Consider the following 21813-nt stretch of genomic DNA (forward strand, 5'->3'; position numbering starts at 1 on the left):
TGCCGACATCATCATACACATGTGCCTGAGCATGTTTATGTAATTGTTTTACTTTCTACTATCCATCTCTGTCAATTTGGACCTAAATTCATATGTGATCTCCTGCCTCTGTGAGTGGGATTTCTACAGAAATAGTAGGCATAATTCTAATTCATCCAATCTATCTCTGATGTCCTGTGCACACCATGCTGCTTCACAATGCCGTTCTACTGTATAGATGCTTTAAAGGCCTCCCAGAGCATGCTTGCAGATTCATCAGTAGAGCAATTCAATTGGAATAAACCTTTATGTCTGTTTTGAGTTGCCCCTGAATACAGTATATAAGAGGGCTTTGTGCAATAATCGCCAAGTAGGACGTTGAGAAGCAAGGATTATAATTGTTAAAATAATTGGAGAATGTGCGTGGGAGGTGATCAACAGATTTCATCCAGGTGGACATGCTTCACATTCTAATCCAATAACCTAGATGTGTCCTTGAGCCATGTGCTGAAGATATGTGTGTGTGTCTTCTTTAAGTGCATGATTTCTGTGACACTAGACAACAATCAGGTTAGTGTTCTTTTGTTATTATTGTTCTGCATTATTAATTTTACATTATGCATTATATTATTCTGTATTGCATCTTGAAGAGTTTTTGCGGCTGCATGGTGTGCTCAATTTGAGGGATGCAAATAATCATATAGCCTGTTCAGTATTAAATTTAAATCTCCTCATAATACCGTTTGAGAGGAAAGTTCAGTGCCTTTGTTCTATAACTATTGTGTCAATTCAGGATCGTCAGTGTTGGGCCCATACATGTTAACTAATGTTCAGTTTTTACTTAGGATCATTTTTTGAATGATAATATATTGTCCTTGTGGATTGTTATCATTGTGTAGTATCCTTAGTGGCACTCCATGCATGAGAGAAATAGGAGGATACGGCCCTATATCCACTAAATTTATTGGCGAAGGTGGTATATGTGTAGGGTGCATTATGTGTTCCCTGTAAAAAGGCCAGATCGATACTGTGATGATCTACATATGCTTGTTACTGTCTAGTTTTCCAAAGATGTCCAAAGATTATACAATCTCACATGTTCCATGAGATAAATTGAATGTAGGATATATTGTTACTCATCTAATGGTGCAGAGGGAGACAGATCTTGTACACAGTCAGTGTAAAGAAAGTGCTAAAGCAGTGAAGTTATAACTAAACCCTTCTATCGCACATGCAGATGGTTTGTATCATAGCGTGCAACTATCTGGTAGTTGCCTGGGTATGGAGAGTTTATTTTAACAATTATTACCCCTCCACACACACCTTAGCAACCCCAACCTGCCAGTGGAATACATTTCCACCATCACCATAGATTCCAACCATATCACCAAAGAAAAATCAAATTTGAGTGCTGGCCATTAAACATCTCCTCTGGAGGGTGTTTGCAAGAAATGGATGTGTAAAGTAGTAAAAAATGTCAGGGCCAACATGGCCTTGTATATGTTTATGACCAATTCTTGTAAAGTATTGTATTTTTTCACCCATTACCTTAACTACTGAAGTTGTCCAGGTTGTGTCATATCTATGTTCGGACATGGAGTCTGACTTGTGCCTTTATCATCAGGGATCATTTGGTAGTCATCCAATTATGACAACGCAATAAGGGCAAAAAATAGCATTGATGTAATCAGACAGAAGTAAGGTTTTTATTCAGGGATCTTCAGGGACTTTTTTAATCCACATTGAAAACAATGGGGTGCCCCGGGCTTCTAATGACCGGTAGAAGTCCGGAGCTCCAATATTGCAATGTTTGCCTTCACAGCAGTTGCTGTGAACAAAGGTTTAAAAAAAGCCTGAGGGGATTTCAATCCCCTTGGGTTCCATGAGGCCTTTGTTTTAATTGTTAGAACATTCTGCATTCTGGCAGATTGTTCCATTAGCATTATAGCCCTCTGTAGCTGGGCTATACTGGCATTAAAGTTCCGCTCCTTGTTGAAGGACTTCACCTCTTGCTTGGGTCTTTAATGCTGGAGAGGGCCTTTAATGTCCGGTAATGCCAGCTGTAGCTGGCTATAAGGCTATATTGTTCAATCTTTCCACCGGGGGACCTTGAGGTAGGAGTAGTCTGGATGTGATTCCCACACCAACATGGTTACGTCAGGAAAGTTAGATCTGCAAGTGCCATCCTATTGACAGCATCCAACTCTATAGCTAAATAGGCAAGCTCACTTTACTGTAAATAAGCTAAATATTCAGTTCCAAATAAGGTCATAATTAGCAATGTTGCCTGTGTTTGTGGAGTTTAGAATACCTATCAGCTGCAGGTTATTCTTCATATTTGCTTTTATAACATTGAGTACCATGGTCATGTCAAGACGTTTCTCACCGGTGGCTGCGGAAGTATTCTCCAAGGTGGATATGCGCAATCCTGCTGTGTTAATCCCTTTTTCTTGCTTATTCAAACATGTGGTCATTTCATCTACTCTGGCAGAAAGCGTGCCCATTTTCATATTGATCAGAGGCTCTTTTGCATATGCAAAAGAAGGGTTTTTGCCTACATTTCTTCTGTGCCTTTACTTTGACTGTGGTGGGACTAAAACGAAATTGTTTCTTGGTTTGGGTCATTCGTACCCATTGTTGCTGCATAGTTTTTTCATTGTATCTGTGAGCAGGATGTACTAGAAATCCCACTAGAATGTCCAATCGCCTCCCATTGTAGGCAAAGGCAGTGAGGCACTGTGAGTTCAATCACCCCTCCCTTACAAGTCAGCACACACTGTCTTACATGAAAATGTATGTGCATGCAGTTGAGACCAGATTCCACCAAAGTGAGGTAGTATATTAAGTATGTTCCACCATGTCCGTAATGTACATTGCAGTGTGTAGACTATAAGGGGGCCGCCAGTGCCTGCTATTTTGTTAAAGGCATTCAATTGTTGGAATGTACCTCCGTCTTGTCAGTGTATTACTCCAGTGGTTAAGGTGCATTACATAAAGTATGGGAACTGTGATGCTGCACGCAATGTGGCGGTCTGAATGTTAATGGCAGGTGCTCAAATGTGTGGCTAATCAACAAAAATATTTTGTAACATTTTTCGATCCTTCACCTTCAAGTACCCACATATAAAATAATGCAAAAACAAATTTGAAAATTAAATAAAAGTTAAGTTAACCAGTTGGAAATTAATTTTGATACATTATGAAAACTGTATTAGTTAATTCAATGCACCAGCAAGCCACAGATTTGAATCCTGGTTGGTGGAGTAGAGAAGGACGGTGTTTCGATCCTATGGAATCAGGATCATCATGAGGACCGGGTAGCCAAGATAATGGGTGCTGTGTGAACAAAGAAGGTAGGTATCAGAGTGGTTAGGGGCGCGTGGCACACTGGGATAGGAAAAAATGGGAGGGTGAGTGCCTACCTGTAGCACAAGGAGATATAGACCCTGGTGTAGAGAAATCAGGTCCTGGGAAGCGGTGGCAGGACCTGATTTCTCTACCCGGTCCTGATGATGATCCTGATTCAATAGGATCGAAATGACGTCGACCATTTTTTACCAGTACAATTTATGGTGCACATCCTTCTTTGGTTCATGAAATCGCTTTGAATCGTGTCTAATTCTTCCAAGAAAATCATTGAATTGAACCAATTATCTTGTATATATTTCATATCACCTTTTTCACCTTGCGCCTAGCGCTGTGTTCCTCACTTGCCACTTGCGCCGTCACGTCTTGTCACAAGCACAACATGCACTTAGTTCTTTAGGGTTGCCTTTGCATTTATGCTTAACAGTGCTGATATAACTGTCATGTGTAACTCATGTTTCAAAATATATGATGCCATGAGCACATTCAACATATAATTTGGAGTCTCTCTCTTTTGTTCTTTTCCTGTAATGTCTTGTAGATACATGTGTATTCATTTCTACTGAATCTGGTTGAGATATTGTTTCTTTTTCTTGTACTCACCCACATCTCAAGTTGGTCTATGGGTTATACTCCTGTGGTGTTTTACTATCAAATTAAGGAGGCGTTGGAAGCCAAGTTCAATCTGATGCCAAATGTCGACTACAAATGGTACATTTTGAATCAAGCATAGTAGCAAGCTGGTGAAATGATGGATGATTTTTTGAAAGAATTGATGTCCCAATTAAACACTGCTCATTTAGTGAATTTAATGATGATGAAGCCATACACCTCCGAATTATCGATGGCTGTCTTTCAGACTCCTTCAGAAGATACATTTTGACAGAGTATCTAAGCTTAAAGAAAGTCTTAATGGCCACCATGGCCAAAGAAAGAGCAAATCGACAGGCTACGTACATGGAAGTAGTAACATGTAAAAGTGAATCAGCGTTGGTCACGAAAATTAATAACATACGTCTAGTAGACACATGTAAGTCACTGTCAAGAAAGAAAAAAGGTTGTGTTTCGTATATGGCTTTTTATTTCCACATTAAGACAATTGACCAGCAATAGGACAAGTGTGTAAAGGTTGCGGTAAAGAGAAGCATTTCATAATGGTTTGGATAGAAAAACTAACTATGTCACAGAGAGATGAGAAAATACACACCAGAAAGTTCCAGAAGCATTCTTGCCATTCTCACAAAGAAAAAGGAAGCATCAGTTACGATAAGTCAAAATCAGACAAAGTAAATCGTCAACAAGTTCTTACTGCAGAGCCTCATCAACGCATTTATTATGTGCCAGGGAAGGAGGGGGATGTGCGCTAATGGCATCGACCAATGAGTAACAGGTACGTGTAGGTCTGACTGCTTGCAAGGAAGAACTAATGACAAACACAAACCCCCAAATGAAATACAACACTCTTTTGGACTTTAGCCCAAGGATTACAAAAAGAGTCAATGGTTGCCCCACAAAATGTATTATAATCAGTGTTGAGTAACTTAACATCATGCCAGTTGAAAAGATCAACAAATTATCTCCTACGCCACACCTCAATCTGTTAATAATAAAATATTATACGTGGTCCGCTTCTAAACCATTGCGGAGTCAAGGTTCTTTCACAGCTACTATGAGACATAATGCAGTATCATTGGAACCAACCATCCAATGCCTTCAATGAGCTTTGTCCGGTCCTACTCAGTTTTGCCACTGCTGCTGACATAGGACTGATATCTACTAATTGAAACCTCCATTCTCTGAAGTTGTGAGTCAATTCCCATCGTTATTTCATGGCTTGGGCAGGTTCAAGACAATGAAAGTGTGACTTCACATCAATTTGGATGTTCACCCTGTTGCCCAACAGCACTGCAGAGTCAATTTCCACATGCAGGAAGCTGTTGGGAAAGAACTAAAAATGCTGTTGAAGCATGAAATCATTACACTCTACATTGGTCATAAGCCATGGATGTCACTCATAATGGTTGTGCTAAAAAAGGACAGTGAGGGTGCAGTGGGCATCTGTGTTGACATGCACCAGGCCAACAAAGCAATTGAGGGAGAAAGACATCCTAGTACACACATAGCGGACATGATCATGCAACTGAACAGTGCCAAAGTCTTCTCTTGTCTTGACCTGAACAAGGAATATCATAAACTTGATTTGGAAGAGTATTGTAGGTATATCACAACTTTTTTGACTCATGCTGGTTTGTTCAGATACAAAAGCTTTAGTTTTGGAGTGTCATCAAATGCAGAAATATTTCAGGATGTTATATGTCAGACAATTCAACCAGTCACAAAAGCTTTTAAATATTTAAATACAGTGATACGGTATTTGAAGCAATGCAAAAGGAGCATGGCAAAGCTCTCACACAAGTGGACCAGTTGCTTTCTGATGATGGTGTCATTATGAACACAGCAAAACATGAATTTTACAACACCAAACTAAAAAAAGAATTTCTGATGGGAAAATTACTCCTGACCATTATAAAGTGAAAGTGCTATCAGCTGCATGCCCCCGTAAGATGACACTATGCTGAAATCATACCAAGGCATGGCCAGTTATTGCTCAAGATACATCTTTGATTTTGCTACTGTAAGTGCCCATTGAGAGAGCTGACATAACAAAATGTCACATTCCAGTGGTGTGTTGAATGTGATCAAAGTTTCCAAAGAATAAAACATGTCATTGAGAATGCAAGAGAGATGGCTTACTTTGAACGCAAATTTCAAAGTGAGATCACAGTGAATGCAAGCAGGTAGGGCTAGGAGCAATCCTTGCTCAGCAGAATGGACACATTGTCACTTACTCCAGTTAGAGTTTGTGGCTATTCTCCGGCACAGTCTGGCTGTAGTGGAGGCTAAAAAAATCTTCATATGTTTCTGTACAGATAATATTTCACTATCATATCAAACCGCAAAGTTCTCCTCGCCATCTTCAGGAATTCAAAAGCCAAGATGCACCATTGCATTGAGAGGTTGGGTTTGAGATGACAAGACAACAATCATGCAATTTTATGCAAGCTGGGTAAAGACCAAAACCTGGTTGATCATTTTTGAGGAGTGCCACTGAATCATCACAGAACAACATTTAAAACAGGTGAGGAGTACATCACTTCATTTTGAAGACTATCAAACCAGCTGCCATATCAATCGAGCAGATTTTTGAGGCCACCAATGCTGATTAGAACATGCATATCCTCAAATACATTATTCTAGCTTAATTGATTGGGCATTGTAACTACCAAACGAGCCTTTAAGAGTTTGAGTGTGATTCCCATGCTCAGACGAGCCATTCAGTAGAGGACAAAAAGAGGGCCATCTTTTTAACAGCCTTTCCCCCAGAGTTATGCAATGTCCATTGGCCATGGCTGACCTTCCTACAATGGTAGGGAAGGCATTGCAGTGTATTTCTTTGGGTCCCATTGGAAATGGACATCATCCCATGATAGACATTGATGGGTATTCATGTTTCCCTTTGGCAGAGAACTTATCATCAATAACCCATTACAAGGTCATTGAGCAGTTGGAAAACATTTTGCAGTGTGTGGTATCCTTGCCATTTTCAAATCTGACAATGATCTGCCATTCCACAGCAAAGAGTTCAGAGAGTTCCTAGTCAGAATGAATATCAAGCATGTAAATAATACACCTCTGTGGTGATAAGCAAATGGTGTTGTGAAACAATGTATGGGCTAACTCAAAAGAGTAATCCAGCGAGCATCAACGGGGGGGGAATGAATTAAAGCAAGCCCTATATCAAGCCATTTGTGTTTATCGATCAGCTGTTCGCTCCACAACAGGTGACGGTAGTTCCACATTGCTATTTGGGAAAGCCATTGGTACCTAACTTCCACAATGGACTGTGAAGTGATCCTTGAGTGCTAACAAGGTTTGCGTCACTGACACTTCTCGAAAGTGCAGGATGAAGATGACTGCTGAGCGGCATCGGGGGCCCAGTAAACAGTCTTCAATGAAGGTGACTTGGTGCTGGTCAAGTAGAACAGAGAGGTGAAAACCGACACTCCCTTTGCTGTCGATCCCTTGAGGGTTCCAACGTGCAAAGAATACATGATTACTGCACATCATCCCAGATAGGCAATCACATGGGACTCACCTCATTGTACTTAAAAACCTCTGAGGTCATCAGCTCTTGCACTTACAAATCACAGTCCAGATCAAATATCAGAACCTGTACCATTGGTGTATGAACTACATGTGCCCAGGGCCTGTACATTAAATGTTACCAGTGGTCTTGCAGCACTAAATGTGCCACACTCTTAAATAACCCTAGAAAACATATCTCAGACGTGCCACTGCAGAGCTTGTGTGTGCAGTTTACACTGCCATGGTGACTCAGCATTTTAACCCCTTACCAAGCCTTAAACTCTCCTTTTATTACATATGCCACCCCTAGGGTAGATCCAAGGTAGCCCATAGGGCAGGGTGCTGAGTAAGTAAAAGCAGGACACATACTTTTACATTTTACAAGTCCTGGTAATGAAAAACTCCCAAATTAGTTTCGTACTACTGTGAGGCCTACCTCTCTCATAGCTTAACATAGGTGATTCCTTGTTATATATCTAATAAGTGTAATTTCCTATTGGAAGGAGATGGTGTTGTCATGTTTAGCAGCTATGAAATTGTAATGATAAACCCTCTGTCCAGGTATAGTTGAATTCATCATTACCATTTTAAAAATGCCTCTTTTAGAAATATGTCATTTTTCTCCCCTTAGCCCTATGTCCCTGCTGCCTGTCTCCAATATACCTATGGGGTGGATGACAGCTGGGCCTTGTGAATTACCTCTAGATAGCCACAAACAAAGGAGGCTCAGGTGTGAGTGATCACCCATCCACATCTGGAAGGGCCATCCTGGACAGGATGGGAGGGAGGAGCTGGGCAGATCCTCAAACCTGAATATGCTGTGTCCTGTCCCCACACAATGGACTGCTTAAACCACTGTATTGCATCTGGAGCAAAGGCAGGGAGCGAGGACTTCTGGGCACTTCAAAGCCCCTCTTTAAAGTCTCCCCCACTTCAAAGGCACAATTGGGTTTAAGTACTGGACCTCTGACACCATCAACTCAGTATGCTTCTGGACTTGTGGATACTCTGCCAGGAAGAATTACTAATATGCTGCTGAAAGACTGCCACTTGGACGGGTTGTTGCCCTGGAAGTACTGCATTGCTGCTGTGCAGCCTGCCTGCTACCATCCTTGCATGGGTGAGACGAAAAGGACATCCACCACTTGAACTCAGAGTGCCTCCAAGGCCTTTCTGGCTTGGCTTTTGTTTTGAAGTCTCAGGGACATCAATGACTTTCAGCTCACCCTGCTACAGACCCTGCACTCTGCCATTTCTGAGTTTTGCCCTGCCAAGTGGTATCAACCCAGTTGCGGGCCCCTGAAAGTGAGTATAAAGCACAGCTCCAGCAGAAATCCATGCATTGATGCCATTATATTGCTCGGAACCAGGGCATCTCCATCAATAATGCTGCCAGGAGGATCAAAGATATCACATTGTTAACTGTATAGCACAATACCTCCATTCCTGGTGCATCCTTGACTTTGTGTGGCCCGGAGCCAATGCATCATCTTCCTCCTGCGGTTCGATGACGAAACATTGCCTCTTTGCTTTGCACCTCTTGGCTCCGTCGATGACACAGCTAAGGTACTTGGCAGGGGCCAAGATTGGTCCCTGTATTCAACCCACGCAGCATCGCCGTTAGGCTTAACTATTGGATTTGACTCATTCTAGCGCAAACAGATTGCCTTGGTTGGCACTTTTTGCTTTTAAGCAACATTTCAATCCATTCTTAAAAAATTCATAACTCTGGTCATAATTATTGTTTATTTTTCATTTTGGTCTTGGTTTGTTAATGCAATTAAGCTCTATGTTTCTAACCAGGAGTGGTGTCTTTTTGTGAGGTGTTTTAACAGTTTTACCCTTTTAAGTGTTGTACAAACACTTCACACATTCCTTTTAAGTTAAGCCTGACTGCTCTGTACCAAGCCACCATAGGGGGAGCACAGGTTAATTCAGGGTATGAATTTGACTTTACCTGACTAGAATTATGGGCCCTTCTTGGACAAGGTGCATACATATGGCAATCAGAAACCCAATTTCTAACAGTTACAATCAGTGTGTTCCCAGTAAAACTATTTTTAAAAGTCATGTTTAGTCTGCTGGGCCAGAGTAGCCATGTTGCAGGTACCATAGGTATAGTGCCCTGTGACTGGAGGTAAATCTCATAATTGCACTGAGAAATTGATTCAACTTATAGTGACTATAGTATTCCAATGATTGCGAGGTGAGGTTTTTGTCTTTAACAACACATTATGTGATGCTCATTTGTTAGAATGCCTTTTTCAAAATATTATTTTTATATTTTAAGACATAGAACAGAAATTCTCAAAGCTGATTTATGTGAAATATAATAGAACCTGTAATACATGCAATCATGTTAGGATGCGAAGTGTGATCGTGTATCATGGCAAACGCAGAGCACACTATCTCTATGATGTCACCACATGACTGTAATTGCTTTGTATGGATTGTTTTCAGAGGGTAGCACTTCTTCAAATAGATCAACATAAATATTAACCAAAATAGAAGCCAAAGATATGCCAGAGGTCTATCAATATAACTGTTCTTCAAATCTTTGTGAGTTTTAGGTAAAAACTACTTTCTGTGCGTGTAGAACAGACGTAGAAGTTGTGCCATAGAACTACTCAGTTTACACAAGGGTTATTCTGCTGCTTTGAAAGAAAGTGGCCATCCCAACTCAGAAACAGTCATATGGATGCCTTGAATGTCTAGAGACACTGATAACTGTTCAGCTGGATCTTATTCCACATATTTTAAAGAATGCAGCATTTTGGGGGTAGTAAAGACATCATGATTTCTTTTTGGACTGAGTGATGCTGCAATTTCACAGTGTATTATTGCAGACACTAATTGAGCCATGTTTGTAATAAATGTATTTGATCATATTAAGGCTCTGGACATAGTGTATTTTGCATACAATTTAATCAAATGAATTTAGGAGTTAATAAAATGTATAACATGTTTCTATTCAAATGCTTGTTTTGGTGGAGACTGCACAAGGCTAAGCAGAAAAATATCAATATTACTATATAACTTATACAAAATGTAGGTGTTGATTAGTTTCCACTTTTCTGTCAATTTACATTATATTGCACCTATTCACTGTTCCTTTCCCTAGTAATGCCAATAGTGTACTGTGAAATCCATATTTCAGCTTCTGCACTAATAGATCTGCGTTTCAGTCTATAGCAGTATTTGTTTTTGCTGGTTTCTTCATATAAGATGATGGGTTGCCAAAGTTAGTACTTTGCTGCTGGTTCTAAATATGATTTCAATAAATCTGATGAATTTCTGAAATCGAGGATGAGATGGACAACTGTTATGCGACAACTCTTTTTCTAAATTATTGAGTAGCAAAGACTTACATTTATGCCCCTCTGCTTAAGAAATGTTTTCTTCATAACACAAATTGGCCTTTGTTTATCAAAACATTTCACCTTAGACACAGACTGGTTAAAGTAAGTAAATATTCTAAGAAAATACGACTTCATGTACATAGCCTTTTTGAGGTTGAAAATGGCCTGATTCACAGAATCAGGACATTTTTTAACGCAAAAAAGCATTTCCAAATGTGGAAAGTTCAAATATCAATTTGGTAATTTATGACCGAATTGCAATTTGGGTTTCTGAATCACTATTGGGAAGGGGATGTTTAGGGCATCCCTTCCAAATAACGATTCACGTTGGTATGCACAAATATTGTGTTTGCAATTTATTGCAAACTCAGAGTTGGGAGTAACCCATTTGAAAATTCGAAAGGGATCCCAAGGGACCCCTTCTCCTTTGTGAATGGTAGAAAATATATTTTTTAAGAGTAGGCAAGGGTCTGTTGGACCTTCTGACATTAAAATAATGAAACTTAAACAATTAATATTGTTCTTTTTGAACGCATATTGTTTTCTTTTCAGTAGAATGGGCTGCTTAAAAAATGCTTTATTTAAAAGCAATTGCATACATGGTGGTGATGGCAGTGAATCATAGTGGGTCACAAATTGCGACCTACCTCATTAATATTCATGAGGTAGGTCTATTTGCCAACCACTGAGACCCACTTATGAAACTCAAAAGAGTTTCATTCATTAGGAATAGAGAGTTCCTAATTTTGATTGCAAAAAATCTAAAATGGGAAATTTTTATTTCTATCTTTCGTACATCTAGTCCATAGTCATTTTCTTGACTTCAACTGCAGAGGTACATGAATAAAGGATCAATTAAAACACATGCAAACCCAAGACTGCTCCCAGACTTCCCCTTTCTCTCATGGTTGCTTGCTTGTTAAGTCTTCATCCTATCTTCTTTCTTATATTTAATCAAATTTGTCAAGCACGTTTAAGTATAACTTGCACGGAAGTTTGAGTATTATGCAGCCTCCTCTATTCTTGTTGAGTCATATCTCTTAATGTTCTACATTCTTCCAGAATATAATTTAGCACGAGAAGGACTTGTTGGTCAGAGTTCTCAGTCTAAAGAATGGCCATGGGCTAAAGCTCGGCTTGCCATTGATGGACGCCAGACAATGGATTTCCGTAAGTATTCCTGCAGCCACACAGAGAAAGAGATGTCTCCCACTTGGAGGCTGGATCTGAAAAAGTCCTACAAAATATCCACAATCAAAGTATTTAACAGAAATGACTGCTGCCAAAAGCGCCTGATGTTGGCTCACGTTCGTGTTGGAGACTCTCCGTATGGCGACAATCCTATGTAAGTCATTTCTGCTGCTCTATGGACTATATTACTTTAAATAAGCAGTATTGTTTTGCACCCCTATTCTATTCCCAAAGTTAATAAAGCATCAAAGCTATGAAGGAATGCCTGCAACGTTATTTCTCAGTGTTTGATAGAGATTAAGTCATTAGGCCACCCAAATAGCAGGGACCAAAACAGGGTGAAGGCTGGGGTGCAGATTCCAAGTTACTCCATTTGGCATGCCAATAAATATGAGGGGCATCTATGGCCCACATCCTACCCAGAAGCCAAAAATCTTGGGAGTTATATTTCCTGTAGGTTTTAGGATCGCTTGATAACTACGTGGATGGGCGAGTCGGCTACAGCAACCAAGATCAGGAAGGAAAATGCTCCTTCAAACTGACCTTTAGGCTGAATTGACAAATGCCTTAGTGAAGATGCATTTATACTACTGCAAAGTAATCTTCTGCATAGTACCATAAACTGACATGTAGGGTTTGAAGTTTGTAGAACAAAGCAGTCAGAAATGTTCTCAATTCTATTCAAATGTGTGGTTGTGCAAGCTCGCCATGTAATAAAGTCACAATTCAAAATCAGATCCAGTCACGTGCCATTGTAAAACCATAGCTCAGTCCTGGGTAGCTGTGGCTCAGAACAGTCAGACTTTATCAAAGGGACAAGTGTAAAGTATTTAGATGTATAAGAATAGTTGAAAAAGTAGGACATACAATAATATAAAACACATTTGAAGCATGTATTGGTAAAGTCAATAGGCCAGGCATCTGCCAGATTTTTGCCAATTCTTTTTTTCATGCTTTTGGTAATTACCACAGGCAAATAGATAAGTGTTGCTGGAAATAGCTATCTTACACAAATAATTGTATTAAAACCAAATTGTCTTGGCTATCACAGACAGGAAAAAAAATGTGCAGCTAGTGACAGCCAGGCTATTGCCTTTGAGAAAGCAAGAAAGAAAAGAAGATACAAGGCAAGGAATACAGCAAGAAAGATGGAAGAAAGAAAGAAAACAAGAAGCAAATAAAGAAAGCAAAAAGCAAGAAAGACTGTAAGTAAGAAAGCAAGAAGTAATAACTGAAAGCAAGAATGAAATAAAAAGGGAAGAAAGAGCTAAGACGGAAAGAATGCAAAAAGAAAGAAAGATGAAAAGCAAGAAAAAAAGAAAGGAAGAAAGAATAACAAAAGATGGCAAGAAAGCAATACAGGAAGACACAAGGGTAAAGAAAAAAGGAAAGAAGAAAAGACAGGTGGAAATAAATATGAAAAAAACAGTAAAGAAATTGGGAAAGAAAGAAAGAAAGAAAGAAAGAAAGAAAGAAAGAAAGAAACAAATAAACCAAAATATATGAAGGTAGAAGGCAAGAAGTAAAGAACACAGGAGGAAAAGAAAGCAAGAAAAGAGTAAAGAAATCAGGAAAGGAGGAAAAAAGGAAAAAAGGCAAGAAACAGGAAAGAAAAATGAAAGAAAGAAAAAGAAAAGAAAGAAAGAAAGGTGCAATGTTGTCATGAAAGAAAGAAGGAAAGAAGGAGAGAAAGAAAGAAAAAAAGAAAGAAAGATAGAAAGTAAGAAAGAAAGAAAGAAAGAAAGAAAGAAAGAAAGAAAGAAAGAAAGAAAGAAAGAAAGAAAGAAACACAGAAAGAACGAAAGAAACAAACAATCAATGAAGGAAGAAGGAATTAAATAAAAAGGGTTTACAATTGCTGCAAATGAAACATGATGAAGGTTGATTTTCTTTGTGAACAAAATGTTTCAAAGAACTATTGGTGAAATGAGTCTAGAAAACAACTTGTTATGAAAAATTGTCTGCTCACAAATGTACATGTATAATATAGTAACTTTTGGTTTTTGGACTGCATGCCCAGTAGACAGAGAATAACTTAATGCAGAGCAGTTTCAAATTGTTGCAATCTTCTATGCTGTTAAATAGGATAAAAGGAATGTACACAGGTGACAGGAATTGATAAAGCTGGTATGACCCTGTGCTGATAAGGCTGAAAATGCTTAGCTGGTATCCGGGATCTTCCTCTGGGGTGACTTTGGCCTCAGGCGTCTATGTCACTTGAAGTCCAGGTGAAGTCCAGACACAAACCAGTTGTCACTGGTCTAGTGGTCTCTGGCTACAGGAAAACCAGTGATTCTCTTTAACTGGTTGTAACTTGCTTGCTGGGAGATCAAACTGCACTTCAACATATCTACTGGATCCAGCAAACTTGGGTTAAACATTTGGAGGTTGGGACTTGGTCTCCCTGATTGTGCTTTAGAGTTCAGTGGCAATCAGGTGTTCTTGGCTACCAACACACCAAGCAGGATGTTTCCACTTTTATGGCACCATGGTTGTAGCAGGAAGGCAGCTAACTGACCCTTGGATTCACCTTTTCTCTCTTGAGGTTTAGGTAAGGCATTTTGTTGCGTGAAACACCAAAGCCACAGTAATTTCTTTGGTAGCCCAAGTTGCAGCAGGTGCAGTCCAGTCTTTGGTGCAGCTTCTCTATGCTGGATCCTGGAAACAGCAGTGAATCCTTATTTGGTCCTCTCTCCAATTCCGATGTGATCTTAGGTCTGGGTGCCAGGGGTGCCACTTTTTTGCCCACTAAAAGCCTCGGGGGATGTGCCAACTCAATAGACAATCAGACTACTTCTCCTTCTAACAGTAGGACATCACACCTCTTCCCTCAGCAGGCCCTTTGTGTTCCTTACTGAGTGTTGTGTTACACCAGAAGGCTGTATTGAGGATAGCAGCCTGTGTGCAATTGTAAACAGTCACTGAAATCTTTGGCCAACAAAGATTTGTGCCAAAGTTACATTAATTTCTATTGAGTAACAGGTCAGGTTTAATGCAACAGTAATTTTGATTCCTTGAAGTGCCATTTTAAGTAGTACTCAAAGGACAGCACTGGCAGTAAGGAACAGGAAAATATGAAGACTCCCATAATGAGAGGACCATTAATTATTTTCCCTTTAAAAAGAAAATCTGATTACGGGATTTTTTTTTTTTAAATGAAAGAATGAACACTATTTGCTACAGGGCTGTATCCTTCAGGAAGCAAAATGCCTGCTTGGTGGTCATTTATAAATAAAGTGGATGGCCTATCTAACATGTAGACATAGTAATTTATTCTATCCTAATGAAGGACCAACAGGCCATAAGCCTTAATTTTAATCAGGCCCTAAATTTGGCAGATCATCAGGCATATAGTCTGAAAGTGCTTTCCAGGTGTGATCCATTATTGCACGTTTTTCCTTAACTGTGCTAAATAAACCAAAATACTCTATACTCACTGATCACACTGGATCATGGATGGTGGAGCTTTCTGCTTTTAGAGGCTGCCACTGTTACAGTAGAACACACAAGATGATGGACGGAATGTTGTACATTGGCAAAACATTCACCCCCAGTCAACAGATCTGGGCTTAATCCATCGTTATTTTGCTCACCACGCCACCCTAGTTCAGACATGACCATATGCAAATCAGCCTTGACCCTGTGCCTCATGGGAACAGTCCAGCCCGAACTGCCAAGCCATGTCTTCCCTGGACCGGAATCAAGCATCTCAGTACCGGTTTGGGGGTTTCACACCTCTTCAGCCAGGATAGCTTGACTCCAGTGGCGTAGTGAGCACGGGACCCACGTCTGGGCATACCCTTCCCACATAGGGCAAACAGCAAAACACACAAGATGATGGACGGAATGTTGCACATTGGCAACACATTCACCTCCAGTCAACAGATCTGGGCTTAATCCATCGTTATTTTGCTCACCACGCCACACCAGTTCAGACATGGCCATATGCAAATCAGTCTTGACCCTGTGCCTCATGGGAACAGTCCAGCCCGAACTGCCAAGCCATGTCTTCCCTGGACCGGAATCAGGCATCCTAGGACCAGTTTCGGTGTTTCACCCCTCTTCAGTCAGGATAGCTTGACTCCAGTGGCGTAGTGAGGATGGGACCCACGTCTGGGCATACCCTTCCCACATAGGGCAAACAGCAAAACACACAAGATGATGGACGGAATGTTGCACATTGGCAAAACATTCACCCCCAGTCAACAGATCTGGGCTTAATCCATTGTTATTTTGCTCACCAGGCCACCCCAGTTCAGACATGGCCATATGCAAATCAGTCTTGACCCTGTGCCTCATGGGAACAGTCCAGCCCGAACTGCCAAGCCATGTCTTCCCAGGACCGGAATCAAGCATCCTAGGACAGGTTTCGGGATTTCACCCCTCTTGAGCCAGGATAGCTTGACTCCAGTAGATACATACCCCCTTTGTGATGCCTTTCAGGTCCTTTAGACACTTTTCCAAAGGTAAATCTCTGAGCTTGCTATGAAATGGTAGCCCCGAATAGTGTTGATTGCTGCTAGTTCATACAACCAAAAAAGTCAACCCGAGGAAGTAATACCATATATGCCTAAAATCACCCCATAACCCATCCAACAAGGTATAACATGAGGATACATGTAATGGAATGTTGAGGTCACATAGTCCAAACCATGCAGTAAGTCATGTTTCTATCCATATCTTGTATGTGTAATGTGCCCTAGACGTTGCAATAAATAGCCCCACAAGACAATTCTCTCATCCCAAACTACAGAACCTGCTGCATTTAAAGCAATACTGAATACAGCTTGAAGATCACACCCCTTAGTACCAGAATAGCAAGAGTATAATTCCTCTATTGTGTAGGAGTGGGCGTAGTCGCGCTTCGCAAAGCTCCGAGAAACGGTAAAAAATCTCCGCGAGCACGCAAAAGTTCAGCGAATATGCGGAATTAGTTGTTCCGCCGTTAGCAATGCTTTTTTCTTGTTCGCGAATGCTGTTTGCATGCTCTGGGAGAAATATCTTGTGAACAATCAAAACATTCCGCAAAGTCACGGATCGCACAATTTTTGGCAATTCCGCGTGCGCCGCGGAATGCGAAATTACCCAAATTCCGCGAGCGGAACGGAATTTACCGCCCAGGCCTACTATTGTGCCATCTCTCTTCTTATTTTAGAGTGCATCACACCTTGTTTAATTTAATAATAAAGCAGCCTTTCATCCACCTCCAAATTTCCATTTACAAGAGTCAAACCATTTATCTGTGTCCCCAAAAACACGCTATGCTCTTTCATATCCTGTTTAGGACATTCATAATATGGAGCAACATTCACTGTATCAAGTCCAGGTTGAAATGGATGTGTGTGTATAAGGAAATACATAGGTGGTTAATCACTCTATGATGGCCCTACATTTTAAAAGCATATGTAGAGGGAATAGAGCCACAAGGTATGTAATTGCCCACACCATGGAAGTCATGCTATATCACAAGCAGACCTGCCTACAAACGCTTGCTTCATGTGAACCCAAAGATTATCAGTTTCCATCAATGATCAATCAAAGAATGCTCTGAGCTGGAATTAATAATTTCATAGCTTCAATTTGGTAACACCTACCCACCCACTGACTTGAGATGCAATAGGAGTTTAAGGGGAACCCTGGATTGGGAACCGTCCAAACCATAGTGCATTTTTTAATTCTTCAGAGCCTCGAAGAAGTCACTATCAATGGTAACCAGAGGTGCCTGAAAGAAGTACAAGACAGTGAGGGGTATATATTTTTATTTTGCCCATCATTTAACACTAAGAGATGAAGAAAATGGATCACTGTTGTAAATCACTGCATATGTTGAAAAATAAAGGAGGGCAACAGGCCCTAAGAAGATCAAGTTGTTGTATATTTCTAATTCCCAAAAATGTTATATAAGCCACTGACCAGCAAAATTGTACCCGGGTTCTAAGTTCAATTTCCTCTTCTTGATTCAAGGTCAAAAGCAGCATCCCTCATTTCGAACAAATCTTTCTGCCCCCTCCAAATTAAATTACAGAATATCCCCATGGAACATGTCTACTCTGGTCCTACATCCAACTTCATGCGGTTTCTCATAAGGACCGAAATTCCCTCCAAGTGTTAAGTCTGCATTACAATAGATGAGTGTATAAGGAGATGTGAAGTCGGTTAATCCCCCTATGAAGCACAAAATGTTAAAAGTGTATGCAGCAGGGTACAGAGGTAGGGGTATGTAGTTGTTTGTGGCATGGAAACCAAGCTATGTCCCAAGCTAATCCGCCTATCACCATATGGGCCTAAAATATATCAATTTCCAGCAAAGGCCAATCAAACAAGATAGAGAGATGGGATTATCTAGACTAAATAGCTTTTGTAATGCTTTAAAGTCTCACAGATGCATGTGTCAACAGTAATCAGAAGGGACTGAAAGAAAAGCAAGACTGTGAGTAGTATAACTTGTAAGTAGCAAATGACTGCACTTATCAGCAAATGAGGGAGAGTGATTGGCCATAAAGAGCTCAACTTGCACAACAAGAATGTATAAAAGCCACACAAGTATCTATTTGGACCGAGCAACTTAGATGCCTTAATCTACTGACCTCCCTGTCTGACAATAGAGATTCTAATACTTCAGCTTAGACCCAGGTATACTTGGCAGTCCAACCCAAAAACTATATTTCATCTGTACCACCTTGGGATAGACTTGAGCTGTATACAAAGTCCCATAAGGTATCTGCATTCTCTAACTTCTCTCTTTTCACTTGTATAAGTGTTCTCCCATCTGACAGGAATTCATTATTGTATTGATAGTTTGTTTTTTTCACATAGCTTGCTTGCTAACCTTTACCCCACTTTATTGTTTGGCTCCAACACAGATCTTTTGCAATGGAGCAGTGTCATCTTTATCATACTTGTACTATAAGCCCTATTGGTTGTGTTGGTCACTTGGGTGAGAGAACTCACTAGAACTGTTCTTCATCTTTAATTTCCTTCTAAAATCTGTAGGTTTCTTATCTCCTTAGTACAAGTAATATTGCTATGGAGTAAATCAGCATTCCTCTTACAACACCATCAAAGGCATCCAATACCATCAGGGATTAGGTCTCTTTGTTATTGTTGTGTTCAAATTACTTATCAATTTGGGTTTGTATCCCCTTTCACTGCAATGGATGGAGTTTACACTTGACCGTCTTTCTGTGATGTGTATTGAACTCCAGAACCATCGAGCAATGTTTGGAAAATGCAATTAAATATTATCAGCTGTGTGAGCCAGAGGACACACGTTATTACTGCACAGGATATGTCATTTTCATGACAATGATTTGTTTTTGCTTTAAAAGTAAATTTATGCTTTTTCACCCAACCTATGTTTTTCCAAATGTCTCTTAAACACAAGTCATCAAGTGCAACTACTTGTTTCTTAGAAAATGCATTAGACATCTCTCCGTATTACCCTAATCTGTCTACAGCTGCATACCAAACTGAATGAATGTCCCCTCACACAAGTATATTCCCTCAAATCAGAGAGTTCTAAGAGAAAGTCAAGTAAAAAAGATTTCTACCCTGAGGTAGGGAAGTAGATAGGAGGGTAGACTGTGCCCAATGTTAAGGCTTAGAGTTCCTCAGACCATAAGGTTCTTCTTTTCTTTATCTATTGTTTAGTCAAGCACTGGAAAGCGTAACTCTAGATGTAAGAAAATAGCTATCCCATTATCTTTTGAATGGCACGTGAAGTAGTAGCTCACTTGGGATAGCCACTGCATCATCCAAGTTTGATCTCCCTAGTAAAATGTGTCTTCAAAATAGATATTTTGAAACAGTTCCCTCTTAAATATTTCCATATCCATATCCACTCTGCAGGAAATTTAAGATCTTTCACATTCAATGATACAACACAGAGAAACAGAAAACTCCAGCATCTTTTGAAAGCATCTCCATAAAGGACTGGGCGCCTCAAAGCATAAATGTGTTACCCCAGAGCAAAAATAGAAACATAAGCAGCAAATAGAAAAATGAAATATGAAGATGAAAGAGCTTCTCCTACAGGTCAGTCAACCTTTACTGGGTGGTCCCCTTTATTGTGAGTAGCACCATGCCTTTCACATGCTTCCTTAGCAAACAGAGTAAAGCTATGTATAAAGAAGTGGTGCAGAACCTTCCACACAAAGTTAACCAAACACTGTACTACAATAGTTCGGAAAAGGAAGAATTTAACTCTCATTTTGCAGTTATGCATCACATGAGTCACGACTTGATTGTTCCTGATTATTTACAAGATAAACCAACTGAGAGGGTGTTAAGTCTCCTAATCCCATCTTCACCTCCTTTTTCCTGTGTGATTTAGGTTTCTTTCATCTGCTAACTCAACCCCATTTCGGAATGTCATATGGCATGTTTAAATCTTGTACATTCCTTTCACTGCATCATGAACCAACAGTGGGATGTTCAGGAACTGCACCTCAGCTACTCGATCTAAGAAGAAGCTGGTTTGATATTCATTCCCCAAATTGATACCTATGTAAATTCTCAATCTGTATTGGACCTTATTCAGTCAATATGAAGGATTGATGTGAAAATGTCTTGCAAGAATGAACCCAAGTATTCATGGAATGAGATCTCACCTGCTCACCTTACAGTTTTGAATATTTCCTCACTGATTAGCAATAGAATTTTGCAAGGATGTTTTCTGTTAATGCAGTGGGTATTTTGGACCGCCCCCCTCTGTGCAGCCTGTCCAAACTCGCTTCATTGTAACTATCAAAGATGAATACATGCCCACTTCAGAGACCTCCAAATATCCAGGCCCTCTGCTCCTACTTTCAGGGCTCTTAATTGTAAATTTTCTCTTTTTGAGCAGCGTTAGACCTGACAGTCTTTGGGTGGGGCTCCACCAACGTTTTGCCTGCTTACCTCAACTATTTGCTGTAATTTATTTTTGTTAATCTTAGGACTTTGAGACCTTTACCACTGCTGACCAGTACTAAAGTGCATGTACTTTGCCCTTAAAACATTTTTTGATCCAAAATTGGCACATTTCATTTACCCATAAGTCCCTAGTCCAGTGCACTACATGTACCCATGGCAGTAAGTAAAATGTTACTGTTAGGCATGCCGCACTGACAATTCCACCCATACAAGTAGCCCTTTAAACATGTTGCAGACCTGCCACTGCAGAGCCTGTGTGTACCGTTTACACTGCCATGTCAACTTGGTATTTAAAAGCCCTGGCCAAGAATTAAACTCTTCTTTTATCACATATACTTTGTGTCTAAGGTAGGAACTAGGTAGCCCATAGGGCAGAGTACCATGCAATTAAAGGTAGGACATGTAATTTTCAGTTTTGCATGTCTTGGTAGAAAAAAACATCTAAATGTTTTTTTCACTACTTTTGCCTACCCCTATCATAAGATACTATTCAGATACACTTTTAATCTCTAATTCCTGATTGAGAAGGAGTAGCTCTGTCATGTTTAATATCATGCTAGAATCTGCTAATACCCTCTAGACAGCCATAAACAAAGAAAAGGTAGGAGTTATTGAGTGCCTATCTGCATCCTGATGGCTCATCTGGAGAAGGAAGGAAAGGAGGAGCTGACACTAACAACAGAAAGGGAAGTGTCCTGTCCCCTCACAAAGGTTTGATTGCCTCCTTGTAGTGTATCTGGAGTGGGGGCTGGGAAGGGACTACCTCTGTGCACATCAAAGCTTTTCTTTAAAATAACCTCCACTTAAAAGGCACAACTGGGTATAAGTACTGGATCTCTGACCCAACAAAATCAGACAC

The 21813-nt window shown here is 40.2% G+C and overlaps 1 protein-coding gene across 1 annotated transcript in view; it reads left to right on the forward strand.

Annotated features, from left to right (window-relative positions):
- LOC146830336 (fucolectin-1-like) overlaps positions 1 to 21813 on the forward strand; it is a 143524-nt gene that overhangs the window by 115455 nt on the left and 6256 nt on the right. Inside the window, exon 2 of the mRNA XM_085603713.1 lies at positions 11913 to 12195. Coding sequence (XP_085459839.1) covers positions 11913 to 12195 — 283 coding nt within the window. The remainder of the gene's footprint in view (positions 1 to 11912; positions 12196 to 21813) is intronic.

The sequence above is a fragment of the Triturus cristatus genome, chromosome 5_1 (assembly GCF_964204655.1).
Source record: "Triturus cristatus chromosome 5_1, aTriCri1.1, whole genome shotgun sequence".
Lineage (NCBI taxonomy): Eukaryota > Metazoa > Chordata > Amphibia > Caudata > Salamandridae > Triturus > Triturus cristatus.